The sequence below is a fragment of the Trachypithecus francoisi genome, unplaced genomic scaffold, assembly GCF_009764315.1.
Source record: "Trachypithecus francoisi isolate TF-2019V2 unplaced genomic scaffold, Tfra_2.0 Lachesis_group15, whole genome shotgun sequence".
Classification (NCBI taxonomy): domain Eukaryota; kingdom Metazoa; phylum Chordata; class Mammalia; order Primates; family Cercopithecidae; genus Trachypithecus; species Trachypithecus francoisi.
Genome location: NW_022681460.1, coordinates 2,562,275 through 2,590,167, shown reverse-complemented (window position 1 = coordinate 2,590,167; position 27,893 = coordinate 2,562,275). Strand labels below are relative to the sequence as shown.

The 27,893-nt window shown below is 56.9% G+C and overlaps 2 protein-coding genes across 16 annotated transcripts in view; one reads left to right on the top strand and one right to left on the bottom strand.

Moving 5' to 3' along the window:
- Positions 1 to 3,654, top strand: part of KIF25 (kinesin family member 25) — a 65,903-nt gene extending 62,249 nt beyond the window's left edge. For all 10 annotated transcript variants that reach the window (XR_004442694.1, XR_004442687.1, XR_004442695.1 and 7 more), the window contains one exon: positions 165 to 3,654. The gene's annotated coding sequence lies outside the window, so the exon portion shown is untranslated. The remainder of the gene's footprint in view (positions 1 to 164) is intronic.
- A 2,026-nt stretch (positions 3,655 to 5,680) lies between these two features.
- Positions 5,681 to 27,893, bottom strand: part of FRMD1 (FERM domain containing 1) — a 47,238-nt gene continuing 25,025 nt past the window's right edge. The window contains exons 3-13 of one of the 6 annotated variants that reach the window (XM_033234202.1): positions 26,706 to 26,796; positions 18,982 to 19,061; positions 18,474 to 18,550; positions 16,635 to 16,821; positions 15,368 to 15,523; positions 14,811 to 14,876; positions 14,588 to 14,656; positions 13,776 to 13,950; positions 12,845 to 13,141; positions 11,410 to 11,474; positions 5,681 to 9,902 (exon numbers count right to left, since the gene is read on the bottom strand). In XM_033234202.1, the coding sequence (XP_033090093.1) occupies positions 9,657 to 9,902; positions 11,410 to 11,474; positions 12,845 to 13,141; positions 13,776 to 13,950; positions 14,588 to 14,656; positions 14,811 to 14,876; positions 15,368 to 15,523; positions 16,635 to 16,821; positions 18,474 to 18,550; positions 18,982 to 19,061; positions 26,706 to 26,796 (1,509 nt within the window). In that variant the 3' untranslated portion in view covers positions 5,681 to 9,656. Of the gene's footprint in view, positions 9,903 to 11,409; positions 11,475 to 12,844; positions 13,142 to 13,775; positions 13,951 to 14,587; positions 14,657 to 14,810; positions 14,877 to 15,367; positions 15,524 to 16,634; positions 16,822 to 18,473; positions 18,551 to 18,981; positions 19,102 to 26,705; positions 26,797 to 27,893 lie in introns of those variants that run through there. The other 5 variants (XM_033234207.1, XM_033234208.1, XM_033234203.1 and 2 more) reach the window with 5 other exon arrangements.

The following is a 27,893-nucleotide window of genomic DNA, read 5'->3' as shown; positions in this document are numbered from 1 at the left end:
TATTTGCTGGGTGGGCGTGTCCTGTGCCTTGCGGGGACCTGGCGTCCCTGGTGCCCGTCTGCTCAATGTCACTTGTGTCCCCTCAGCATTGTGATGACCTGAGTGACCCCACACGTTCTGAGATGTTCCCTCAGTGCCCAAAGTAAAACCCAACTTCTCTTTAGGGTTGGCCCTTAGGCAGGCAGATGCCCCTGGCTCAGGAAGCCCCTCACCGGCTTGCTGAGGCGCGAAGTTCCTTTAGTAGGACAGAGACATCGATGCACAAATGACGGACACAGGAGGCGGCAGCCCCCGAGATGGAAGCTTCTCTGTGGAGCCTGCACTGAACAGCAGCACCGAGCAACAGCCGCCGCCGGGCCCTGCCGTCCTCCTCCTGACCTTGAAGGGCCGGAGCTGCTGCCATAGCGTGACCCAAGGGGCAGCCTGGCAGAGCCGCGTGACACTCGACAAGCCTTCTTAGTGTGTGTGATGAAGTTCCTCTCTGAGCAAGGCCGGCATTTCGATCACCAAGCTGCCTTTGTAGAGGTTGCATGGACGCTTCGCCCACAGCCGCGTGGGGCCCACAGCGGTGCCCCTGAGACGTGCACCATGTGAAAATGGCAGAGCTTCCCTCTGGGGAAGTGTTGGACAGGCTCTGACCAGCCTCTACGTGGGATGTAGAGGTGAGTGACTCAGGAACCTGCCAGTCACAGCCTAGAGCAAGGGCGTCTACAGAGACTGGGAGTCGGGGCAGTGGGCGTGAGGGACGCTTGGGCCCCAGGCACTGGATCCCACTGCCTGCCACCCTCGACGCCCCACGCTGCAGACTGGGCCCCTCTGCCCCATCATGGGGCGTGCAGCTGAGTCCTCGCTTCCCAGGTTTTCGTCCACCTCTCACTCCAACTCCTCATTTCCTAGAAGGAAGCCTGGGTCCAGTCTTCACTCTGGTCCACTTGGCCACACCCAGAGTGCCAAGGTTTCAGAGCAAACCAGCCCAGTCTCCAGGGTGTGGAGCTGCAGGCACTCACCCCACCGCTGGCCACCACCAGTGATTTCAATGGCCCATCACCATGGTGCTGATGCGCTGCCCCTGAGAAGGGAGAGGGAGGGAAAGACCCAGGAAACATACACAAAAAACCTAAAAACTAGTCAGTGACTAAAACTCAAAGACGTCCTGTTAATTAACGGCTCTGCTCTGGGTTTACTATCTTCATGTTCATTAGCTTCTTCCTCTTGGCTCGGGGCCTTTGAAGGTGTTCAGGATCAACCCATTTGAAAAGCAAGGACGCTGAGGCTGTAGAAGCTCAAGAACTTACTGACTTGCAGTGCCTGTGAGTGGGCAGGAAGGAGTGTCTGCCCCTCCGTCGTGGTACGGCTCCTTCTCTCACAGAAGTGGACAGTCCCAGCGCCACGGAGAAATGCATCTCCAAAAACACTCGTGGCTTCCGCAAACTGCACACAACCAGACCTCCTCAGCGCTGACCTAGGGCACAATTGTTCATGCACGAGAGCCACCTTACAGGGTAAGCCCGTGACTCTGATGTGAGGTTTGTGTTCCCAGGGCTGACATGTCTGAGCGCTTCACAGCTGGACGAGGCATGCTTGGAGGGGCGCCTTGAACCTGGACAGCACCCCCTCCTTGCCTCCCTCAGGCCCTTTGGCCACAGAACCTGTGACATGGGCAGGCTCAGGAGAGGAGAGGAGGAAGGGAAGGAACCCAGGCCCCAAGGAGGGAAGATTGAAGGGGACCGGGGTCGGTGGGGGGGGGAATGGGGGCCCACGCGGTTTCGTCTGGAGGACACTGCAAGGCTGGAATAAACAACCCTGCCCTCTTCAGCTTGTAGCGGGTCAGAGGCCACTGGTTTTGAAGAGATTTGCCAGTGACCTGTGGGAGGAAACACTCAGCAGAGGTTGAGGCGGCGCGTGGAGGCCATGTGGGGAATACAGCCCAAATGGGGAGGACAGAAGACACCACAGCCACCCAGGGTGCGGGAGCTGCGACAGGTGCCTGTTAGAGCGGAACGACAGGGGCCTGGCCCCGTTTCGGGGTCCGGCGGGGGCTTCCCTGCAGGGGCAGCCTCTGTGCAGAGGCCTGAAGGGTCCACAGTGGCAAAGGGGGAATGACAAAGTGTCTGGCCATGCGGGACCATGTGTTCTGTACTATAATCACCCTGTGAGGGGCGCACGCGCCGTCCTAGAGCGTCCCAGACACCAGCCCCCGGCCTGCTGGTACTCGCTGGAGGACCCTGCATGCCGAGGGTCCCACCCTGGCCATCGTTTAGTGTGAGGCAAGAGGGGGCCAGGTGTGGTGGGGACACCCAGCGGCCCCAGATCTCTCTTGCCTGCCTTTTCCTCCGCAGGCTTCCTGTGCCCCCTGTAGCCAGGAACAGGCCCTGGGGAGTGCTGGGAGTGGCCACACAGTGCGGCTTGTGGCCCTGGATGCTCCCTTAGGACTGTCTGGGACCAGGCTCATCTTGGAATCCGAATTAACTACAGACCTCACTTCGGGAACAGCCTGGCCCAGCCCTGATACTTGGGGAAAGAGCAGCGGTCGGAGGAGTCAGGAGGAGCGCACAGAGGGCAAGTCGGGGGCCCACGTGTGGCTGGGGCAGCCGTGGCCTCCTCAGCACAGTGTGAGTCCAGCAGCCTTGCCGAGGCCAAGGCCCTGGGCCTGGGGAACTTGTAATCCAGTCGCTGACTTTGCTTGGTTAGCAGAAATGGAAGACACCTCATTTGTGGAGACCGAGGTGGTGGAATGCTGACCCTGGGGGTGTTGCTGTGGGAGGCCAGCGAGCTGTTATTCCAGTGGGCAGGACCTGGGTGACCCACACCCTGGGGGTCTCCTAACTCCCTGGACCTTCTCCCTTCTTAGTGGAGCTTGGCCAAAACCCACGGACATTTTACATCTGTTTCCCTAAAATGCTAGGGATGCTCTGTCGTTTCAGCCATGCTCCTCGGGCAAGCCCCGGGATGCGGGGGGGCCAGAACAATGCAGGGTGGGTGGGTAGGTGGGTGTAGCCGGACTCTGGCTCAGCCTGGGTGGACAAGGAGGTGTATACAGTTGGCACAGCCAGAGCAAGCTGGTGTCTCAACCCTTCACGCATGGGGCCCATCCCTTTGATGGACTACCTGCTCTTCGTGACATGACGTCGGGACTGGATTCTGAGCTTTGTTGATCTTTGTGTGTTCTGGAAGGCAGTCAGGAGGTGTTCGTGGAATGTGGTTACTGAAAAACACAGGGTTTCTGTCTCAGGTGAGGTGGTGGAGGTGGCAGCCCAGCCCGGAAGACGGCCAGTCTACATTTTCAGGCCGCATGTGAAGGGTGGCTTTGATCTGCACCAAGGACTGGAGCAGTGGTCCTGGAGACACACGGGCATCCTCAGAAGGGGCAGAAATGGAACCACCTGAGCCAAGGGGAGGGTCTGGGCTAGCGACCCGGGGAGAAGTCCCAAGGGGTGGGTGACATCTGCCTGAAAGAGACGTCAGAGAAGAGCAGGGGCTGGAGCAGGACCACAGCAGACAGAAGGAAGCGCGGCTGCAGCTCCCCCAAGCAGACCAGAACTCATTGTCACAACTCAGTAATCCCTCAAAACTCACAAAGCCCGCTTGCATGTTTTGCCAACATTTTTCACATTGTGTTGAAATCCTTTTAGGTCCTAGAGATGTCTTAATTTATTTACTGTTTGGTTTGAGTTTTGCAATGTCTTTCATGAACGTGAGCTTTGAAGCGGGTGAAGCCCACATGCTTTGAAAGTGCGTGTGTGCCAGAGCAAGCCAGCCCCGCCCACTGAGGCACACGGAGCACTAACCCCTGGCCTCTCCCTCCCTCTTTCACCCCTTCTGTGCCCATTTATTGGCTGCCTCCTGTACCAGGGTCTTGCTTTGGCACCGAGGAGACCGCAGTCAATGCCGGAGGCTCCTGCCTTGAAGATTCCAAGACCAGGATAGAGACCGATGAGCTGGATCTGTCCCAGCGTGCAGGGAGGGCTGAGTGCGTCCCCCGACGTCTGTGTCGGAATCCTCACCAGCATGGCCATGGCGTTAGGAGGTGGGGCCTGTGGGAGCCTGTGGGTGAGGTTGTGAGGGTGGAGGCTCACGGGTGGGATTAGTGCCTTTGGAAGGGGGGCCCTGGGAGCTCCCAAGCCCCTTCCGCTCTGAGAGGATGCAGTGGCCAGGGGCCTGGACCAGGAACGAAACTGGCCAGCCCCTCAATCCTGGACTTCCAGCCTCCAGAACCTGAGGAGTGGGCGGAGTGAGGCCACACGGGCTGTGAGGACCTGTTGTAGTGACCAGAGGGAAGACAGTGCAGTGGACACGCCAGGGCTGGTGTGTGTCCTGCAGCCTCTCTGGGAGCCCAGGGCACCTGTCCCCAGGAATCACATATGAGAAGCCAAACACAAGGAGAGGCTGCGGGGAGGCGGCCCCGGATCCCCGCTGGAGGACAGTCCCCCACCGTGGGGTACAGTGCCGGCCTCCCAGACCTGCACCCCAGCCCACAGGCAGAGCACTCCACCCCTGCACTGTCAGGGCCACCGGAGCCTCATGGCCTCCCTCCACCTTCTGCTGGGCAGCCCCTTCCTCAGAGAACAAAGAGCATTTTGTTTTTTTCTGAGACAGGTTCTTGCTGTGTCACGCAGGCTGCAGTGCAGTGGCATGATCTCAGCTCACTGCAGCCTTGACCTCCCAGGCTCAAGCGATTCTCCCGCCTCAGCCTCCCGAGTAGCTGGGACCACAGGCGCCACCATGCACGGCTAATTTTATTTCTATATATTTTGTAGAGATGGGGTTTCGCCAGGTCACCCAGGCTGATCTCAAACTCCTGGCCTTGAGTGATCCGCTCGCCTCAGCCTCCCAAAGTGTTGGGATTACAGGCGTGAGCCACTGTGCCTGGCCATAAAGAACTTTCCGGAGGCTCCTGAGGTGCGCCCACGTCCCAGTCTACCTCCTGCAGAGACCCCCACTGGAGGCTGGCCCATGCTCGGTGGCCTGTTCCCATTGTTCTGTGTTCCCATGTCCGCTCAGGAGGGAGCCTGGCCTGCACCCCACAGGGCACAGTCCTGCATCTTGCTCTGAGGACGCGCTTCTTCCTCTTCTCCCACTGTGCCAGGCCTTCCGCTGCCCCAACACTGTGGATGTCCAGGGCTGTGGGCGGACAATAGCCCTGATGTCCAAGGACGGATGACAGAGGGTGCAGCAAACAGGTCCCCACTTGGTGGCGGTGACATCCGGTTCCTGCTGCGTGCACTGGTTGGTGACAGCAGCAGTGGCTGGATGGAGAGAACCACACCCCTGCCAGCGGGAGGCCTGGCTGGTCACCTGAGCACAGACGCCAGGGCAGAGCCAGGAGGGGACTCAGGATGAACACCGCCACACTGGGGTGGCCGGAGAACCAGGCACGGGCCGGCGGCGAGCCGGGAGGGAGCCCCAGCCTGTTCCCGGTGGCCTGGGGGCCTCATCCATAGCCAGGGCATGTGAGCAGGGAGTGGCAGCCACTGTGTGACCTGAGGCTCTGAGATCAGAGTCCCCAACCTGGGCCCCGTTTTGAGGCCTGAAACTTCCATGGTTAGATGGTGATGGGGAGCCCTCCTTCAGGGAAAAAGGTAAGATTACAAATTCTAAAGTACGAAGATAAATCTAAACACAGAAACATTAAAAAAATCACATCACAAAGTTTAAAAAGCTGGAAAACAATAACACAATATTTGGTGACGGTTTTATTGGTAGCTGCCTGAGATTAATAAGCAATTGACCCAGGCCATTTTCCCCACCGCATGGTCGTCTCTTTGCACGCCTCTGTAGAATACCAGCTTTCTCCCGGCAGGGCTGCCCGGGTTTGTGTTCTAACCTTGGCACCCGGAAGGCGGCCTCCCCATGACGGCTCGCCACTGTGAGAACGGTCGTGGGCCCAGCTACAGGACCCACATTTCCTACCACATCTGGCCTCCCACTGCCAGCTCTGTTTCTCTTGCAGTCCCCACACCTCCCAGTCTGGGAGTACATGTCCACCTCGCCAGGTGACCTCTGGCCCTGGCCATCCTGTCCTAAGACTCCCTGCTGCTTCTACAGGTAGAGACGACATGACTGGGAACCCTGAAACGTCTCCCAGCAGACCGAGCCAAGTGCGTGTCCAGTTCAGCCTCCCTACGCGGGTCCCACACACCCCCAGGTCCCTCAGTGCCCCTCAAGGTGAAAGGAGCATGACGGATGAACCCTGAGTGGAAGGGGCCGCTGGTCCCAAACACGGACGGCTGAGTTTTCTGCAAATTTTACAAAATGATAAAACTTCATGAACGCACTGGCAGGGCCCCAGAGCTCGGCCTTCCCTGTGGTTCTGGCACATTTCCCCTGCCTGGGAACCGAGTCCATGGGCCACGACGGGCTGATGCTCGGCTTGGGAACCCCTCTCCTGTGACAGCCCAGACACAGAGGTGGTTGCTAGCTGCCCCGGGCCTCCCAGATGGGCACCTGAGGACCCCGGCCTCCCCCTGCTTGGGGTTCAGCCCAAGAGCAGAGCTTCTCAGGCCCTCAATCACCATGGATGGAGCAGGCTTTCCTGGAGGAAGGACGAGCGCTGTCTGGAATTCTCCATCTGCCGTGAGGGAGGCTGAGCTGATGGCTGGGGGCCCAGAGGGGGCCATGCTTCAACACAGGCAAGAGGGAACCGGCCCCACCTTGCCCAGGGCCACCCTGTCACTGCTTGAGACCAACTGCCCCCGGGAGCAGGATCTGCCGCCTCCCACACCCCACCCAGACCCCCGCGGCAGCAATGCAGGTTCCGGGTCCCAGCGAGACCCACAGAAGCAGACTCAGTGGGAGGCCCAGAAACCCAGCCCCAACAAGCCCTCTGGGTGGTTCTTACGAGTCTGGACCTGCTGGCTTGACTCAGACCTGGCCCCGGCCATAGGACCGGCCACCCCAGCCTTGGTCGTGCGAAGCTGTGATGCTGGAGGTCCTTGGCCTGCTCCTCGGGTCCGCAGGGACTGGGACAGGTGAGTTTCTTTTCCTGTCCACTGACAGGGTAGGACAGGGACTGGGGACTTTACCCTGTGCCCCTCCCACACCTGCCTGCCTCATGCCACCTGGAGGCCACAAGCCCCCCTGTACACAGCAGCCTCTGTCCATTTGCAGGCCACCCCCAGCCCTGCCCCTCCCTTCCTTCTTAGGAACCATCCCTGTCCCTACCAGTCGGTGTCCATTTTCCTGCAAAATAGCTGTATTGCCTAGAAGACCTCTGATCTCAATCTGTGCAAAAGGAAAGCCTGGCTTCCCCGACTTCCCGCAGCCCAGCTCTCTGCTGCTTTCTCTCTGGGAAGGAGGGCCCCCTCCCAGGCTGGCCTTCTGCTTCCAGCTCCGCTCCTGCCCCTCCAGGTGTGGGTGGATGTGGGAGGGGGCTGTGGGAAGGGGCGGTGAGCAAGGCTGAGGATCAAGCCTCAGGGGAGCCTGCCCCAGCCCTGGCTGGGTGTGTCTGAGCCAGTGGCCCACGTAGGCTTCATGTGGCCTGCCCGGCCATCCTCTCTTGGGCAAGGCTCAGGGCAGCGGGCCTCTAATTGTCCTCTCCACGTACTCTGAACACCAGAGATTAGAGTCTTCAGAGCAGGCCTACCCGGTAGTTAACAGGCATCTGGCATAATTCTCCATGTCTGTCCACAAGGCCCAGAGGAAGCACAGAAATAGGAATCCCAGTGGGGCCACAGCGGCTTCTCGAGTCAGCCAAGGGCCATGGCTGCCTCGCCTCTGCCAGGACACAAGGCGCTGGGCCGGCTGCAGGGTGACGCTTCCATAAGCTAGGGGTGGGCTGGCCCGGCCTTTGCTGCCTCTGGGGTCTATGGCGTGTGGCAAAGGTGACTGGCAGGGGAAGCCTGGACACGGGGAGTGTGCACATGCGTGTGTGCCTGTGCGGATGTGTGCGTGTGTGTGTGCGTGTGTATGCACGTGTGCATGTGGATGTGTGCATGTGTGCGTGTGCATGTGCGTGCGCGTGTGCATGTGTGCGTGTGTGGATGTGTGCATGTGCATGTGTGTGTGCGTGTGCATGTGTGCGTGTAGGTCTTAGCTCAGACCCTGCCTCATGGCGGACACTGCCTGCTGCGTCTCCCCAACACTGGTATGTGCCTTCCTGCATGGTCTACGGGACTGGGCTCTTGCTTTCATTTCTTCAAGAGAAGAAGATGGTCATTGCCCCGGACCAGGGCAAATCAATTATCTTGTACTAATGGGAATGGCTTTGGGAGGTGCCCACATGCCCACATCTGAGCCAGCTTAGGCACCCCTCCCCTGTTGCATTGTGGATGGTCTTGCCCTCGGCAGCACTGGGGCTCGTGGCCATCTACAGAACGCAACCTTCTGTGACCGATACCCCTGAGTGAGTTACAGCTGGCGTCTCACCAGCCCCCCAGGCAGGCGGGTCCTGGTTCAAGCAGGAGGCATCGCTCGGGTTCTTTATTACACGTGCCTGGGGCACATACATGATTCCCTTTCCCAGAAAGGAAAGGCCCCTCTGGATGGACCCGTCAAAGAGGCAGCCTCAATGCACACGGCCCTGCTCCAGGCCATGGGGCTCAAGCTCACGCTTGTCTCCAGTGAGCTGCAGGGTGATGTGGCGTGGTCTTCACCACAGACAGTGAAGGGGGCAGTGGTGTTCAGGACACAGGACGGAACCACTGTGGCCTCTCAGTGCTCTGTGTTGGGCCTGAGACTAGCAGGGATTCATGGGCCATTCCTCTAAATGCAGAGTACAGCAGGTTTGCACGTGTGCAGGAGTCTCATGCAGGGGGAGGAGCCCTGGGGAGATCCTACCCTGGTGGCCTTCCAGAGCCCACGGTACCGAGGGTGCATTACCCACGGAGCCCACCGGGGTCAGAGCAGGTGCCATGCATAGCCAGTCCCCCACTCCCCATCTGTCACCAAAGCCTCTCCCCTCCACCAACTGGGCTGCACCAGCCCCACCCCAGCCAGGGCAATGGCTTAAGGAAGCCACCAGTGAGCAGAGCAGGTCCCGAGGCCTCATGGCTGAGATGGGAGCAGAGTCAGCGTCAGCTCCGGGGCAGTGGGGTCTTTGGAAGCCCTGACCGGGAAGGGAAAGCACAGCCATTGGCTGCGGATGGTGGAGGAGGGTCTCTGGCTGGATCTCAGGTGACAGAGCTGGGCTTGCACCTCAAGAAGGGCCTCTGTCTGGCAGTCCCAGTGCTGGCGAGCAGGAGTTGCAGAGAGGGGTTCAGGTCTAGGAGGAGCCTGGGTCCTGCACAGTGATGACCACCGTGAACTCTGGCTCGGGAGCTGTCTCTCGGGGAGCTGGCAGTGTGGGAAACTGCAGAGCTCTCTCTCCAGGGTCTGGGCCCAGCTGCGTCACCTCTCCCAGACTAGGATGGGTGACAGGCTGCCTCAGGGGCCAACACCATGGCTCTCTGGACACTCAACAGCCAGACCTTGAACCTGCTCCCTGGAGACCCCGATGGAAGGAGCTCCTGGGTGCACTGAGGACAAGGATGAGGTGCGGGACCTGTTTGTCACCTCCAAGGTTGATGTCAGAGCCACTCCACACCTCTTACAGGTGAACCTGTGGAGCGTGCTGGCTGCGGAGGTGTGGGCAGCGTCCGGCAGGCAGAAGAGCCACGTGGCAGTGGGGTGGGCGGGGGCTGAGCCTGGCGCTGCAGACAGCGCTGCTGGGTGGATGGCGCCTACACCACAAACTCCTGTGGGGGTGGGGCCTCTCCGAACAGGTCCAGGGTGAGGCAGTTGCTGGACCTCTTGCTGGGGAGAGTGGCTCTGTTCTCGCAGGGGGCTGCCAGCCCGCAGTCTGGGGCACAGTGGAAGGTACGGCTGAGTGAGGTGGGCGCTGGGTGCAGGGCCAGCTGGTGCAGACGTGTGTCGTCCAGGCTGCGGCTGTGCGGCTCCTCACTGACCCCGGCTTTCATTTCCCAGATCTGCAGGGAGAGGACACGGGGTGAGGCCTGCCACCCCCTCCCGCTCCCACCACCGCAGACGGCAGCCACGCTGCTGGTGGCCACAGCGTCACACTCCTTGCCACTGCTCACCCTCCGCCACTGTGCACGGCCAGCCTGCCCCTGGACGGGCTCCCCCAGCATATGCCTCTGTGAGAGAGGCTTGGCATTTTCTTTTTAAGCATTTTGGGATGCCCCCACCTTGCCTAGCTTCTTTCCCAGGGCTGCTTTCTGCCTTTTGACTCAGTGGACCTGGACTCTGTGTTTGGTGTGATTTAGGATCAGGTCTGAGTGTGGGCCTTGAACACCAGCTCTGGAAGCACCTCAGATGTCAAGAATGGCCTCTTATTTTTATACGGGAGGAAACTGGGTTCAGAGGTGACTGTCCAAGGTCTCGTCCAGGTGGGCGTCCAGTGGGCAGCGTCATGGCCCTTAAGTGACACCTCCAGCCCAAGCTTCTCGGCTGCCATAGTCCCTCAGATCTGCCCGGGACCACTGTGCTCCCAGGAGGCAGATGAAGCCCCTGGAGGCTGGCAGCAGGGGGCAGGGGCAGGCGGCAGGCCACGCTGAAGGCTGCCCAGCGCCAGGGTCTGACTTGCCCTTCTATGCATGTTTTCTTGTTTTTAATCAATACGTCTTTCAAGAGTGACAGTCCCTGGCCCAGAGCTCAGGCGGCTTTGGGCGGCCGTCTCCTCCTGAGTGGGCTGACCTGGGCTTGGGATCACCCCCACTGGGATGGGTCCGTGCCTGCCAGGACTTGCAGCCTCCCCTCCCTCCTCCCGTGCCCAGCCCTGTTCTCTCTCCATCCAGCCTCCTGTGCGCAGCCCTGTTCTCTCTCCATCCAGCATCACGATAACTAATCAACCACAGCTGATTTTCTCTGTCTTTCCGGGGGGATTCTGGACAGGGCTGACCAGAGGGGGCCTCACCCTCCTGCGGTGGAGTCGGGGGCGGGGGTTGGGAGGGCAACTCGGAGCCTGACTGGGAACCCTGAGCCCACCTGTTCCCCACCTGGGCATCCAGGAACCACTGGCACTGCCTCTGCTCTAGCTCTCTGGGGGGGACCCTAAGGCTCAGGGGCTCCACAGGAAGTGGGGGAAGGCCTGGAGCAGCCCTGCACACATGGAACCAGGTCCCAGGTGGAGGAGGTGGACGAAGGGGACGGGGGTAGCCAGTCTGCTACATGGCAGGTCGCAGGGCCCAGGTGTCCAGGTCCTGCCTACACTGGCCCGGTGACACTCAGGGCCCGGCCACCCCCGCCCCAGGCAGGACCCCTCACTCCCCCCAGCGAGCCGGCTCACTTGGCCCTGAGGCTGAGGCCTCCACCCACGCCCACCTGCCCCAGGGCCCGAGAGCCTTGCTGCTCCCTGACTTGCCCGCTGCATCTCTGATAGGCCTTGGAAGGTCCCCCGGGCCCCTGACAGGGGACCTAGGAGAAGGGGGTGGAGGAGCAGGGCCCGGGGCTTCTGGCCCATGACGGGAACTCTACCTGGTGCACAGCCTCGGTGCTCTGGCCTCTGGTCCTGACCTTGGCGCAGGGTTCCTGGCGAGTGCCTGTGGGAGGAGGCAGCCATGAGCACAGGGGTCTGGGTTCTGCCTGACATGGCTCCTCCCCAGGGCAGTTCCCTGCCGTTCTGGGGCCCTGGTCTCCGCCCGGCTTCTCCCGAGGCCCATACCGGCCCCTTGCTCTCGGTGCGGTGACTGCTTTGGCTCCGTCCCTGACCTCTGATAAAACAGGCCCTTACTGTGCAGATGCGGGATTAGCACGGCGATTCCCGCCGGGTTACAGACCACACAGCTTGCGTAAAACCTCAGGGATGGAGGCCAACCACCCCTTACTGGGGGACCAGACACTCCAAGGGCAACGGTGGACACAGTGGGTTAGTGACAGGAATGCCTGGCCCTGGGAGGCCCTAGTGATGTTTTGTGACCCTGGATAGCCCTGGGTGACTGAGCCCTGGGGCTGGTCCCACCTGATCTCATCACATCCATCATCAGGGCCGTGGGGACACTCAGAGACCAGAAGAGCTGAGGTCCTCTTTCTGGGGCGACGAGGAAGCTCTTTATGGCCTCATACACAGGGACTGGGCAGGACGCATCCCTCAGACAGGGTGCTGCGTCCTGGGCCAGGTGGACACACGGCCCTAGAACACTCTGAATGGCTCTGTCTTTTCACTCCTACTCAACTGAGCATAAAAAGACATGAGTCTAACCCAGGCTTTCTGGCGGGAGGGAAGCTGGTGGGACAGGGCTTCCTAGGAGTAGGGGGGTTCCTAAGAGTTGGGGGGTTCCTAGGAGTCCAGGGGACTTCTTAGGAGTGGGGGGGCTTCCTAAGAGTTGGGGGGGTCTCTGGAGTCCAGGGGACTTCCTAGGAGTGGGGGGATGAGGGGACTTCTTAGGAATGGGGGCCTCCTAGAAGTCGGGGGTTTGTGGGATGGGGTTCCTGGGAGGGGGAGGGGCTCCCTGGGCGGGGACTTCCTAGGAGTTGGGGGCTTCGTGGGGGGGGGGCTTCCTGCGAGGGGGGCATTCTTTGGGCGGGGGTCTTCCTAGGAGCTGGGGGCTTCCTAGGTGTGGGAGGGGCTCCCGAGATGGGCTTCCAAGAAAGCTAAAGGACCTGGACTCATCTGCAACCCCAAGAGGACCCCACTTCTCCCGTCTCTGATGCCAGCCTGCGGCTGCCTCTTGGTGGGGACAGGGGACTTGGGCACCGCAGGCTGCAGGCAGCTCCTCGCTGCCATCTCTGTTCTTCCAGCATGTTCTGGCACATTTCCCGGGACTCAGGTCACAGTCAACCCAGCTCCTCACGTCCGGCCACTGGAGGGCAGGCCAGGGCTTTGCTGCCTCAGCATCCAGGGTCAGCTAAGCTGGGGCTGGCTGGGCTGCACTCACTGTCCCTGGGGCCTGGGCATCGCCCTCAGGCCCACCTTGGCTGTCACCACATGTGCTGGGGTGGCTGCGGCTGGTCCTGGAGCTGGAGGATGGCTCTTTCTCATGGAGCCCCTGGACCTCCCAGGGTGTGTCCACAGACATCTCTCTGGATTCCCTGAGCCAGGAGTCGGCCTCGATGCCTGACGTATGGGAGCTGCCATGGCTGTCGGTGGAGTGGCGTGAGAGGCGGTGAGGGCAGTGCTGGCTGCTGACCCTGCTGCCCGGGGAGCCCCTGCTGTCCGGGTCCAGCTCCAGCCCATCGCTGATGTAGGACTCCCGGTAGCGCTGCTTCCCTGCAGGGAGCACAGTGAGGATGAGCTGGAGAGGGACCATCCCCGCTGACGCAGGAGGAAGAGCCCGGGAGAGAGAAATGCACACCCACAGCTCAGATGAGGACGTGGAACAGAGAGGGAGACCAGGCCTGTGGGTAAACGCTGAGGCCAGGCCTTGTGCTCAGGTGAGGACGTGGAACAGGGAGGGAGACCAGGTCTGTGGGTAAACGCTGAGGCCTTGTCGGAACCTGCATTTCTTGCTCTTTGTGGGCACATGATGGGAGAAGTGGGAAACAGAACAGGAAACTGAGAAGTGGAAACCTCAGGCGGCTCCTCAAGCTCTCAGCCTCCCCCAGCCCCATCTATAGAATTCCACTCTGGGTAGAGCTGAGGGGCCACAACCTCGACCTTCAACCTGAGCATCTGGGGGATGCGGGAGCCAGGAGGCCACCACAGTGACAGACAGAGGTGCAGCCGGGCTGCAGAGCCCAGCGCGCCCAACCCAGCCCAGCCCAGAAGGTGCAGTCCGGCTGCGGAACCCAGTGCGCCCAGCCCAGCCCAGAAGGCGCAGTCCGGCTGCGGAACCCAGTGCGCCCAGCCCAGCCCAGAAGGCGCAGTCCGGCTGCAGAACCCAGCGCACCCAGCCCAGCCCCACCTTCTGCCTCCTCCCGCTGCCGCAGCTGCCCCATTGTGGGCCGCACGCGGAGGTGGAGCTGGTGGCTGGCGCGCAGCAGGTGCAGCAGGTGCCTCGAGCGCCAGGTGCAGCCCGTGTAGTAAACCAGCTTCTGTGCCGCAGGCAGCCCGTCCAGCTGGATCTCCAGCTTCTTCCCCTGAACAAACGGGAGAGAAGGCGCCACCCCACAGGTGGAAAACCACGCTAGCAACGGGAAAGGATGATTTTAAATGTCAGCCATGGCCCCCAGGGGGACGGGGTTTAGGTTTTCACTGTGCAGTGCAGACGGCTGTTCACGGGCTCTGTGCTCAGGGCATGCTTGAGAGGACACAGCCCTCTTGGCTAGAAAGTGCCCGCAGCTGCGTGAGGGGAGCGGAGGTCCGCGGTGGGATGGGAAGACCTCAGTCTGGTTGTCCAGAGCAAGCCTGCTGCCCAGTGGCCCCCACAGTCACTGCCCTTTTACCCCTGGCACCCGGGCTGTGGGGTGGCCCTGGGTGGCAGCTCTGGGGCCGAGGTGAGAGGAACAGAGGCCACAGGAGCGTTTCTATGACCTGCTCTTATTTTCTCCTTTGGTTTTCTCAATTGAAAGCCAGTTTTCAAGTGATAACAACAACTAGACCTCACCGGGCAGCTAAACACCCAACGCCTGCAGGGCCAGGGTCAGGCGCAGAGCCCGAGAGGCCGGCAGGAAGGGACCTGCACCTCGTCGGGAAAAAATGCCCAGAAAATGCCCCAAGGATGAAGCCGCCCCTGCCCAGGCTCTCCCGGGCACAGGGACCCCCCCAGACACCCACCAGAAATGCCAGCTTCCCAATGTGGGGCCAGGGGAGGTCGTACAGCAGCTGCGGGGCACGGTCCACCTCCTGCGGGACAGCAGAGGCAGGGTGCGTCCAGGTGGGGCCAGCCAGCGCCCATGGCCACTGCAGGGATGCTCCACGGCCCAGACCCCAGTGGGGAAGGGAGGAGGGGGTGGGGGCAGGAGGAGGGGCTCTGTGAAGCTGAGGCCCCTCCGGTCACCTGGTAGATGTGCACTCCCCTGAGGGTCAGTCCCAGGATCACGGTGGGGTGACCTTCCTTCTTATCCTAGAGGACACAGGTCAGAGGTCAAGTTGCAGGCCTGGGGGTGCTGGGCCTCACTGATGGCAGAGTGTGGTCAGTCTGGCTAGGGGCCGAGGCTGCCATGGACCAGGCTGAGCTCTGGGGCCCATTTCAGACAGTCTCATTCACTCCAGCATCAGACCAAAGGCACAGTTGTCATAGCCCAAGCCGGCCTTTCATCATGCTAAGTAAACATCAGCCATGACCTAAGAGAGCCCTGGCCATGCCGGCCCCGGGATCCTGATAACACTGTCAGCTTGGGGGGCTCTGGTTACGCCTGCCCTGGGGTCCTGGTCCCACTGTTAGCCATGGGGCCTCCATCTATCCCTGGCCTGGGGTCCTGATCCCACTGTTAGCCATGGATGCTCTGTTCATCCCTGGCCTGGGGTCCTGGTCCCACTGTTAGCCATGGGGGCTCCGTCCATCTCTGGCCTGGAGTCAGAGACCAGCCCATCGCTGGCCGCCCTGGGCTCAACCTTGTGCAGCCTGAAGAAGTGCACGGGTACGTCCTCCAGCCGGCAGGCCTCCTGGATGAAGCACAGCACGGCCTCCTTGGGGCTCAGGCCCTGGCGCTCACGGTGCAGGGCGGGCATGTGCCGGAGGATGTAGTCAATCCCCCTCTTGGTGATGATCTGAGGACAGAGCCAGGAGGTCAGCTCAGACCCTTGCTGGTCCCCTCTTCGTCCTCGCCAGCTCCCTGCTCCGAGAAGCGCCCCCCAGATTCCCACAGCTGGTGCCGACCTCAGTGGGCAGGGCCGGGGCCTGACTGCTGAGCCCAGACCCAGAGATGAAGTCTCGGTGCCCGCTCTGGCCCTGGGCTCTGATTTCCTGTCCCCCTCGAGTCTTCCCCAAGGGAAATGGCAGCAGCCAGCCCTCCTCAGGCACCTGCAGGTGGGGACTCCACCCTCAACAAGCCCTGGCTCTTGGGAACCTGCCCAGTGAGGACCAGCTGGGGCCACTACCGGGACTGGGGTAAGACCCACAGGGACATGGAATCACTGAGGGTGGAAATGTGGCCAGAGGCCAAAGGCAGGTGTGGCGTCCACAGCGCTGGGAGGAAGCCTGGCTGGGCCCCACCCTGGCCTCAGCGACTGCCACTCAGAGCAAAGGTGAGAAGGCCCCAAAGTGCACAGGATAGAGAGGTACACAGCGATGAGCGGTCAAGGAGAGACACCTAAAAGTTCACCCAGAACAGGGCCTGCATCCCCGGGGTGACAGCCATCAACCCACGAGGCCAGCAGGCCAGACAGCGCCTGGGACCCGGCACACAGCGGCACGGCCCACGCCTCTCCATGGCCCTCCTCCCGGGGCTACAGCACTCCTTCCCTTACAGGGGAGGAAGCTGAGGCTCAAAGGCGCCTACGGGTCCCAGGATACTTAGAGAAAAGCGGGAAGGTTCACAGCCATGAGGCCCACGTGGTCACATTCCACAGCCAGGCAACCGAGGGGCTCAGAGAGGTGAAGCCAGTGAGCAGGGTCACACAGCTGGCCGGGTGCGTCAGGAGCACGGGCACCCGCACCTGCCTGCTCTGGGCCACTCCTGCCACAGCGCCCGCCTTTGGGGGTGGTAAGGACCCTTGGGTTTTCAGGAGAAAAGGACAGATGATTGCCCTGTTTCCATCCCTGACCCTTCCTCCAGCATCCCCTGCCAGGCCCTCAGCTCCCTGCTCCTACAGATGGCACCCGGTGGAGGTGGACAGGCACCAGGCCGACGGTGCTGGGAGGAGGCGGCCCCGACCTTACCCACTGTGGGAAGTAGGAGTGTGGCTCGAAGTACCTCCCGGCGTGGGCCGGCTCCCGGTGGTCGCCCAGGTCAGCCTGCAGCGCGCAGGCGGCCAACAGGAAGTAGGCCTCCTCCCGGTGGGCGCACTGCGACCTCAGCACACGCTCCTTCAGGTGGCAGTAGTACAGGTGCCGTGCCCTGTGGTCGCTGGAAGGCGGCAGGGAGTGAGTTCCAGGAAGGCCGGTGTGGGGACTCCTGGCCCCTCTGGCCCTGCCTTGTCCCTCCCCACGCCAGCTCCCAGGGCTGTCCTGAGCCCCGGGTACCTTGTTCCTGTCTTGTTCTACCCACAGCTGTGTCCCTGCAGGGCCAGCGCGTCACAGGCCCGCACTCTTCCTGGAGCAGGACGCAGGCAACTTCCTGCCAGCAAGCAGCCGCTAGATGAGGCTCCGCCTGCCGAGGTCCCGCTCCTTCCCCAGTGAGCTCGGCCTCCATCAAACCAGGCCCCAGTGCAGGAGAGCTGCACAGAGTCTGGGCGACTCAAATCCCTGGATATGGACAGACCTGGCACCCACAGCTCACCGCCCAGCACGGGGCCTGGCCATGGCTGGTATTCATTAATCACAGGGCCCGGGCGGGAGGTTCGCCCAAGATGCAGGTACAAGATCTTCTCATGTAATTCCCCCGAACTGGCCCCATAGCACCAGGTAGCTCCGTCCATCAACCCAACACCTTCCAGACCTCCCCTCCAAGGCTATCCAGAACCTTCCACATATTCACACACCCCCCTCTCCAGAACCTGCCACACAACCACACACCAGTGTCTCCGGGACTCTCCACACAACCACACACCAGTGTCTCCGGGACTCTCCACACAACCACACGCCTTTCACTCTCCAGAACCCTCCCACACGCCCCTCACTCCCTAGAACCTTCCACACAACCGGACCCATCCCTTTTGGAACCAGGGGGGATGGTGCCTGCTTAGGGAATTCCTGGGTAACCCCCTTAGGCTCCCCCCAGGGAGAACCCTGTTCACGCATCCCTGAAGCTCTGTTCTGGAAGAAAGTTTCAGAATCCTCCTGAGGGACATCTTTGTTTTCCTAGAAACTCTAAGGCAGCTCTGGAAGAAGTAGCCCCTGTTGGTTTAGAGTGCAGCCCACCAGATGTACAACTTCTCCTCTCCTGCCGGGGAGAGCTTCCCACTAGACACCTGCAGAGTGGGCAGCGAACAGCGAGAACCGCCATGCAGAAAGCACAGCAGCGCTTCGCCCAGCAACCTCCAGAAGCCTCGCCCAGCCCTGGATGGTGGACCCACCCTCGAGAGGACGAGTCCTGGTGTGTGAGGAAGCACCACTTTAGGCCGGGCGCGGTGGCTCACACCTGTAATCCCAGCACTTTGGGAGGCTGAGGCGGGTGGATCACCTGAGGTCGGGAGTTTGAGACCAGCCTGGCCAACATGGAGAAACCCCGTCTCTACAGAAAATACAAAATGAGCCAGGTGTGGTGGTGCCCGCCTGTAATCCCAGCTACTCTGGAGACTAAGGCAGGAGAATCGCTTGAACCCGGGAGGTGGAGGTTGCAGTGAGCCGAGACTGGGCAACGAGAGTGAAACTCCATCTCAAAAAAAAAAAAAAAAAAAAAAAACAGAAAAAGAAGAAGTACCAATTTATGACCCAGTCTGTAAACCTTTCAATTAAATAGAATTCCTGTGTCCCCGAAGCAAACAGCCAATATAGTGGTGTTTTTTGTTTGTTTTTGGAGAAACTCAAATGTAATGTGTGGCCTTCATGGGACTTCTATGTCATGTGGCAGATTTTCAGTATTCCAGGAAACATCCTTTCAAGTCAGCATGCCGTTACCTTATGACCCTTCCGTTTTCCACGTAGTGCTGCACCCGGAGGAAGGCCACGAAGGGGGCTCTGGGTTTCTCATTTTCCTGGTGGGGAAAATACAAGAAAGAGCAAGTGAGCCACAGGGAGGTGCCCCCGGCTGGCCTGTCTTCCCCTTTCGTGGGGAGGGGCCTGGATTGCTTCACGCTCAGTTCAAAGCCGAAGCTCAGGTGTCCGCCGCCAGAGCTGACAACACGACTCATGGTAATTTCTACGGGAAAACTCTAAGTGGGACGTGGTCTACAGCGTTCAAGAACATCTGCAAAGGTGGGCTTCGGGGCCGGCTCACCTGCCTGCAGCCTCTGGCTCACTGCAGTCCCCTGCGGACGGGGCAGCTGCGTGGACAGAAGGCAGCACATCCCCACGGTCCAGCACAGTCCACCCTGGTGTCCTGCCCTCTCCCACCCCATGCGTCCCTGTGGTCCAGCACAGTCCACCGTGGTGCCCTGCCCTCTCCCACCCCACACTCTATACTTACTTCATATATTTCTTTCTTCCAATCTTTTGAGAAGTACTTGCTGAGCTTTTGCTCCAAATCCATAAATATATACTCATTGTCTGAAAGCAAAACAAAAGGCTTCATCAGAGTGGTCACCATGCTTCTCAGGTGTCACCGTTTGTTCAAAACTGAGTGTGGCTTTGAGAGAAGAGACGCACAGCTGAAAACTGTGTGTCTCCAACTGATGCTGTGTACGGGGCTTTTCTCGGCCGACAACGCAAAGAGCATCCTAACACACGTGCGGGTGTCAAATGCTTGCTTACTAAAACGATGTTCCAGCGTGCAGGAATATTACAAGCTGATATTCAAAACTGGCACATGCTCCAGGCACGCCCTTTGGGAAAGCAATTTAGCAACATGTATCCCTCCCCTCTTCCTCTGCAACCCAGGCACTTGTCTCTCAGCTATGGAATGAGTCATTTGAAAAATAGAGATGTCAGGGTTGGATGCGGCGGCTCAAGCTTGTAATCTTAGCAATTTTGGAGGCCAAGGCAGGAGGATTGCTTGAGGCCAGGAATTCAAGGCAAGCCTGGACAACATAATGAGACCTCGGTCAACACAGGAAAAAAAAATTAGCCGGGTATGGTGGTGCATGCATGTAGTCCTAGCTACTCAGGAGGCTGAGGCAGGAAGATTGCTTGATCCTGGGAGTTCAAGGCTGCTGAGAGCTATGAATGTGCCACTGCACTCCAGTGTGGGTGATAAGAGTGAGACCCTGTCTCAATCAATCAGTCAATCATCAATCAATAAAAATAGAGATGTCTATAATCTAGTACCAAGTTGATCAACTTCAAGTCAATGATCCGAGTTTTACCTGTTAACCTGGTTTCCCTGGAAACTATGAGAGATGCTTCTTTCTAAATTAGGTGTTTCTATATTTTAAAAATATTTGCCACCATGTGTTTTCTTTATGGCCTGGAAATATTAAACAATTTTCCTAGAGAGGAAAATAAAGCCTAGAGAGACACCCTTCATGCTGTGACTTAAAACAACGCATGATCCCTCCGTGTCTGCTGGGAATTGGTTCCAGGACGCCCCTCGGATATCAAAACCCGGGGATGGTGTTGAGTTCGCGTGTACCCTACACACATCCTCGTGTACACTTTAAATCATCTCGAGATTCCTTATAAAACCTGATGCAATGTAAATGCTGTGGAAATCTTTGTTATACTGTATTGTTAAGCTTGTATTATTTTATTGTTGTACTATTTATTGTTATTACTTTGAGTATGTTCAACATGAGGCTAGTTACATCCGAGGATGCGGAACCCATGGATACAGAGCACTGTCTACTCTTATTTATATTAGAAAACTTGCAGTCCTGAGAATAAAAGCCACAGGGAAATGTTAGTCCCAGACATGGCAGTACTCCCTGACAGCCACCTGCATTACATGTGAAGATACTCCATCCCCAAGGGCTCGCACGTTCTGCAGATAAAGGAAGACACCAGTGAGGAAGACTTACCTACGGAGGCCTGTAGAAAGGGTATCACAGGGCCAGGTGCCTGGCTTGGCCCCTCTCCGCCCTGCCTGTCTTTCTAATCTTTAGTACCCAGCTCTTCTAGATGGCATTAGACCCAGAGGGGAGGCTGCAGGGCCAGGCGCATGGCTCAGTCACTCTCCGCCCTGCCTGTCTTTCTAATCCTTAGTACCCGGCTCTTCTAGACGGTTTTAGACCCAGGGGGAGGCTCCAGGGTGTCACCAGCCCCAGTTGCCTTTTGTGTCAGGGAGGATCAAACACTTGGCCTCATCGGTAACAATCAAGCAACTCACTGCTTGGACACTGCGTGCCATGCTCTGTGCTAAAGACTCTGAACCAATCCCTACATCTTTAACCTGATGTCACTGTTATCTACTCCCATCTCACAGACGGGGAGGCCCAGGCTTGCAGAGGCCATTCCTAGGGGAGTCCCCACCCCACGCCATAACAGGCCAAGGACCCTCAAAGCCAGGGGTTAGCAAACCAGGGCCCCAGGCCAAACCCCAGCAGCCACTTGCTCTTGTTAACAAAATCTTGTTGGAACACAGCCACAATCATTCTATTACGTCGTGTCCATAGCTGCTTTCATACTGCAAAGTCAAAATATTTACTATGTGGCCTTTTACAGAAAAACTCTGCCAATGCCTGGTCTAAGCAAATGCTGAGTGAAAAGGTCTGGATCACCATTCTCTAGTCCTGACTCCCCCGAATTCACCATTTGGGTACTCGAGCTTGAACACAAGTGTTTGCAGCATGAGTAGCAGATGTTGGGCAATGTTTGCTAAAGGATCTGGGGTTAGCTTTGCCTCAGTAAGGTCAGCAAAAGGCCTTTTATTTGTACGTTCATTACCTAAATCACCCTACTGTATCCTTCCAAATTCCACCTCAAATCACCATGAGAAGGAGAGAAAAGGAACTCATTAAGCTTAGTCCTTCCTAGTACTTAACCTCAAACACTATGAGAACAATTCCTGCAGCAACACCAATCTGGAAGACAAAGCCACTTGTTTCTCAGAATCGTCACTGTCCCCTAAACCTCCACACCTCTAAAAGCAGGACAGCAGACATCATCACTTCTGGTGATGGGTGCACCCTTCTTAGCCCAGCCACAGTGCCCCACTGTATGGTCAAGGCAGTCTAGATGTCACCGTGAAGACATTCTTAAGACGAGGGCAACACTCAGGCTGGGTGCGGTGGCTCATGCCTATAATCCCAGTACTTTGGGAGGCAGAGGCAGGTGGATTGCATGAGCCCAGCAGTTTGAGACCAGCCTGGGCAACATAATGAGACCCGACTCCACAGAGAAACACAAAAGGTTGTGGTGGTATTACGGATGGAGACCACTACTACTCCCCCCACCTTGCCTAGTTCACAAGACAGGAGGAGAGAGAAAGCAAAAAGTTAGAAAGAAACCAAAGTAAGATAAATAGCCAGACAACCTTGGCACCACCACCCGGCCCTAGGAGTTAAAAAAAAGTAATAATAATAACATCAACCCCTGACCTAAACTACTTGTGTTATCTGTAAATCCCAGACACTGTATGAAAAAAGCATTGTAAAACTTTTTGTTCTGTTAGCTGGTGCATGTAGCCCCCAGTCATGTTTCCCACACTTGCTCAGTTTATCACGACCCTTTCATGTGGACCTCTTAAAGTTGTAAGCCTTTAAAATGGCCAAGAATTTCTTTTTCGGAGAGCTCTTAAGATGTGAGTCTGCCGATGCTCCCGGCCGAATAAAAAACCTCTTCCTTCTTTAATCCGGTGTCTGAGGAGTTTTGTCTGCGGCTCAACCATTTCTTGGTTCCCTGACCGATTAACAGACGGTTGAGGCATTCCCTTAGGCAGCTTATGCCTGCCCTATAGAGCATCCCTGCAGGGGACTCTGGCCAGCTTGAGTGATGCGGATCCTGAGAGTGCTCCCGGGTAGGCATTTGCCCTGGTGGAACGTCTCGTCAGAGCAGTGCACAGCAGGCCCCGCGGAGGATCAACGCAGTGGCTGAACACCAGGAAGGAACTGGCACTTAAAACCCGGACATCTGAAACTTGGTAAGACTGGTCTTTGGGACTTGCCTACTCCATTTGAGTGGAAGCGTGGCCTGATCACCCACGGCGTGCTTGTACCGGCACTTTGGTTTTTGTTTTTGACTTGACTTGAATTGATTGCTTGATACTTTGGTTTTAGTTTTGATTTTGACTTGACTAGAATTGCTTGATAAACAGGCGTGCCTTTATTGGCACTTTGGTTTTGGTTCTGATTTTAACTTGGCTTAAATTGCTTGATGAACAGGTGTGCCTTTAACAACACTTTGGTTTTAGTTTTGATTTTGATTTAGTGTGAATTAGATGAGTGAATGACCTTTTACCCTTTCTTTCTTGTAGTGTGAATGTTGTTTTGTCTCGAGAAAAAAATAGATCAGACACAAAGTAAGCCCACTCCGCTAGGAACTGTGTTAAAAAAAAAATTCAAAAAGAAAAAAAGAAAGTTATCAAGTCATCAAAACTTATTCTATTAAATGCATGTTACAGAACCTTAAGGAAGGTTTTGCAGGAGATCATAGAGTTAAGTTAACCCCCTAGAGGTTAAGAACTCTGTGTGAATTAGAACTGCCCTCTTTTGGTGTTATGGCCCACCAAAGGAACTATAGATAGAGAACAATCAGCTATGTATTTAAGGTGGTGACAGGGGTCGGAGGACAGCCAGTGTACCTAGATCAAATTCCTTTATACTGACTCACGGTTAAATATAATATAGACAAAAGCAGCATAAATTTAGCCCTGTTTAACAGCTTATTGCAAAAAAGCCAAAAGTAAAAGTAAGAGTAGCTTCACCAGCAGACACAGAATTAAAAAGGGAGTCCCAGAAACAGCAAGAGAAGCCAGCTTTGCAGGAGCCGCCAGAGATAATAGAAATTCTTTCTCCATGTGTCCCAGCCTACCCCGCTTTACCGAGGCCAACAACCCCCTCAGAAACGAGATTCAGGAGCTAACACGCCCCAGGTCTCCCCTCGAAGGGGAGGATCGGAGCCTCCAGAGGCCAAGGAAGGAAGTCAAGATAGTCAAGCGGGCCGTCTAGGATCTGGTCTTGCTCAAGCTATGCAAATGCCTCTCAGGGAGACTCGAGGACCTGTCTCTTATAATGACCAGGCCTACATCCGGGGTGGGGGAGGTGGGGGCAACAGACTTTCATCTATCAGCCCTTTTCAACCATTGATCTACTAAACTGGAAACATCCTGAACCCCCCCCTTGCTCTCGGCAGCTAGAGCCCTGTCAAGCATGACTGTGTAGAGTTGTTGGACTCAAGTTTACTCTAGCAGACCTGACCTCCGGGACCATCCTTGGGCGTCAGTAGACTAGGAGCTATACGTGGGCGGGAACAGCTTCATCAACCCATAAGGAGAGAGATGTGCAGAGTATGCGGGGGTAACCCTGGACACTGTCGTTAAGCTGCATTCATTGCTTTCATTTGGGCCTTAGAACTCAGTAAAGGTAAGACTGTAAACATTTACACTGACTCTCGGTATGCCTGTTTCACCCTCCAAGTGCATGGAAAATTATACAAAGAAAAGCGCCTGTTAAACTCTAGGAAAAAGGGGGAGAAAGACCCAAAGAATGCAACTCAGCTTCAGCGTTTGCAGAGGTACTGAGAAGCACTTCCGCAGAGGCTAAAACTTGGTAGAAAAAAGCAAGTAATATAAAAAGATTTCAGGAATGCTTCAAGGAGCTGACAAGAACCTAAGTCAGTTTTAGAAGGGACTCTATAAAGCATTCTGGCTCTACAGCCCATTTAACCCTGAGGCTGCTGAAAATCAGTATATAGTGAACACTTCATTTGCAAAGCAAACCCAGGTAACATCAAGCAGAAGCTGCAGGCATGAATACCACCTAGTCTAGAAAAGTGGCCACCAAGGTGTATGTTAACTGTGACCAAGGGACAAAACTGGAAAAGAGCAAAAGAAAAAAAAAGGCTAAGAGTAAACGTGAAAAAGAGCATCAGAAGAAAACAGGAGAGACAGACACCAGTGCGTGGGCGGGGGCAGGGCCCGTGCCGTTGCCTGACCCCACCAACTGGCCGTGAGAGCAAGAAAACTCAGAAAAGAAAAAAAAAAAAAAAAGTAAATTAAAGACTTCAGAAAAAAAGCCAATCTGTTAGCAATAGCTCTTATAAAAAAATTAGCAATGTGAGAAGATGTGGACGTGGATATAAATGTGAAAAAAGTCAAGTTAGGCAAGGATTCAAGAGCCAGACAAGGCTAGAGAGAGATTAATGTGCGAAATGCAAAAAGAAAGGAGACTAGAAGGGTAAATGTTCAAAAGGCAATAAAGGAAACGGCCAAGGCCACAAGACAAAGAGGCCATCAGCCAAGGGCTGCCGTACCTTGGAGGAGCCAAATACTGACCTGTTCAGGCTGACAGGAGCTAACAAATGTAAAGACAAGACTAGGGAAGACGAGGCACCTTCCCATCAGGCTCCCGGAAACCCATGGTCACATTAGAAGTTAAAAGCAGCCAGATTCTGCCGTATCTGGATTCCATTTTCTCACTGAAGGCTAAGCCACTAAATAGAGTTATAAAGCGGGGCGGTGGGGGAAGAAGAACCCCTCCTCTAAGAAACTTAAACAGGGGAAAGAGCCATACCTTGTGAAAACTTGCTTACAGATTTCACAGAACTGCCCCGTGCTGGAGGCTATCGGTACAGGCTAGTGCTTGTTTGTACCTTTTCAAGGTAAGTTAAAGTTTTCCCCACCAGGACAGAACAAGTATAAGAAGTAACTAAAGTACTGTTAATAGACATTATCTCCAGGTTTAGACTACCTCTAACTTTAAAGTCAGACAATAGGCCAGCATTTGTAGCTAAAATAGTGCAAGATTTAACAAGACTGTTAAAAATAAAATAAAAGTTACACACAGCCTATTGGCCACAAAGTTCAAGAAAAGGTAAAACGCATGAACTGGACACTAAAATCTCACGCTCCCTTCACAGCCCCTGACTAGGCGCTGCAAACCCTGGGAGGATGGTGCATGGGTCCCGGTGTCCTGTGCAGGGACACCCTGGCTCACTCACTCCCCTAGACAGAGGCTGGCTTATTCTGGGGGAGCCTGGGAGAGGTCGGTTCAGGCAGAGGTCTTGCTCCTCCTCAGGCAGCAAGGCAGGGGGATACTCAGCCACCGCTGGTCAGCACTGAGCTTCATCTCCATCTGTCCGTGCCCCGAGTAGCCTCCCTTGGCTTGGGCGGGGAGAGAGGGCCAGGGCTTGTCTGTGCTGCCAACCTCAAGCCCCCACTATAGATGAGAAGCCCCCAGTCCTTTGCAGCACTGGATACAGGCGCTGCCACTCACTTCCTGGGGCAGCAAAAAGTGCACATGAAGCCCTTCGGGTTCTTACGGCTCTTCCATGCGACGCAATCCGGCTGAAGGGTCTGTGGAGCCCAGGGGGCTGGCCCCGTCCCCCCACCTGCCGTCTGCGTGTACTAGAACTCCAGGTAAGAATTCACATAAATCCAGGAGCCTGCGTCTGCACAGAGGCTTCCTGGAAGCCCCTGGAGCCAACGGCCCCTCAGAACAGCACAATCGGCACTGTGCATGTGTGGTGTGTGCATGTGTACGTGTGAGTGGTGTGTAGCTGTGCATGTGTGTGGTGCATGCGTGCATACATGTGTGAGTGGTGTATGTGCATGTGTGTGGTCTATGCATGTGTACATGTGAGTGGTGTGTAATTGTGTGCATGTGTACATGAGTAGTGTGTTACTGTGTGTATTGTGTGGTGTATGTATGTGGTGTATGTATTGTGTGGTGTTTGTATGCATACATGTGAGTGGTGTGTAACTGTGTGCATGTGTGTAGTGCACGATTGTGTACATGTGTGAGTGGTGTGTGTGTGCATTGTGGTGTGTACATGTGTAAATGTGCGAGTGGTGTGTAACTGTGTGCATGTGTGTGGTGTGTGCATGTGTACATGTGTGAGTGGTGTGTAATTCTGTGCATATGTGTGGTGTGTGCATGTGTACATGTGTGAGTGGTGTGTAATTGTACCTGTGTGGTGTATGCATGTGTACAAGTATGAGTGGTGTGTAACTGTGCACATGTGTGGTGTGTGCATGTGTACATGTGAGAGATGTGTAAATATTTGTGTACATTATGGATGTGTGTGGTGCGCCCGCCCCCTTGACCTCCGGCAGACGTGGCCCCTGGGCATTTCTGCAGGTGAGGCCTGAGCGATGCTTACTTCTGACCACACAGAGGCCAAAGAACTGGGTGTCTCTGATGCTCACCGCGTTGCACACTTGCTGGAAAAGCTCCCGGCCAGTGGCCTTCACCTGCAAAAGAGGTGGGGAGGGGCTCAGGGAGGGGCTGGCACCTGTCCCCAGGGAGGCCACCTGAGCAACCAAGGCCCAGCGGGGCACCAGGGGGACCACCCAGTCAGGCACTCCCTGCAGCTAACAGGTCTGGTTCCCTCACTCTCTCCCAAAGCTGAAGGCTAAACACCAGCCTCATGCCCATCAGAGCACCTGTGAGTGCAGGGGAGTGAGGGTGGAGGGGGTGGGGTGCTCTAGACGGTGGATCAGGGCTGCCCCCTCCATCACTGTCTGTCCCTGGTGTGAGGATTTCCCGAGATCAGTCAGGGACACATGTGCAGCGTCACCTCCAGGGCCGCCCTCTGGGCTCTGTCCTCGCACAGCACAAATGAATGCTTGGTCTGCCATGAGCGTGAGCATCGGTGTCTCTCATCATCCATCGCCCAATTGATGAGAGTGATCCCAACAGTGTCCCTACAGCTGAGCCTCTGACAGCAGCCTCTAAACACCCAGCGTCTGGTGCGTGTCCCTGTTTCCGGTGTCCCGTGTCCACATTTCCAGCGTCCTGTGTCCACATTTCCGGCGTCCTGTGTCCACACTTCCGGCGTCCTGTGTCCACACTTCCGGCGTCCTGTGTCCACATTTCCGGCGTCCTGTGTCCACATTTCCGGTGTCCCGCACATGACGCTACTTCACACCTGTTTGGCCCCGGCATGGATGCGACTGGCGGGCATCCCCTGCAGAGCTCTCCCTGAGTCCTGTCCGTTGCAGCTCTAGGGCGCATCTGTGGTCACCCGGCAGGAGAGGCGGCGTTCTCCGGCGGAATTGCAGCGCGCCAAGCCTGTGACCGATGGTGCAGACCAGCAGCTGTGTGCTTTGCTTTCAGACTCTCCCGAGGACCCTCACTTGGGGCTCCAGGAGGAAATCTCACAGCAGGGCACAGCTGGGGCAGCTGGATCTGCAGGAGGCCATTTTGCAGTTCTTCATTTGTACAGTCTCAAGTCAAATGAGGTATCCAGCTTACTCATCCTGAGTTAATCCTGAGTTATTGTAAGACTGGCTTCCTTATTGATGTGGTTTGGCTGTGTCCCCACCCAAATCTCATCCTGAATTGTAGT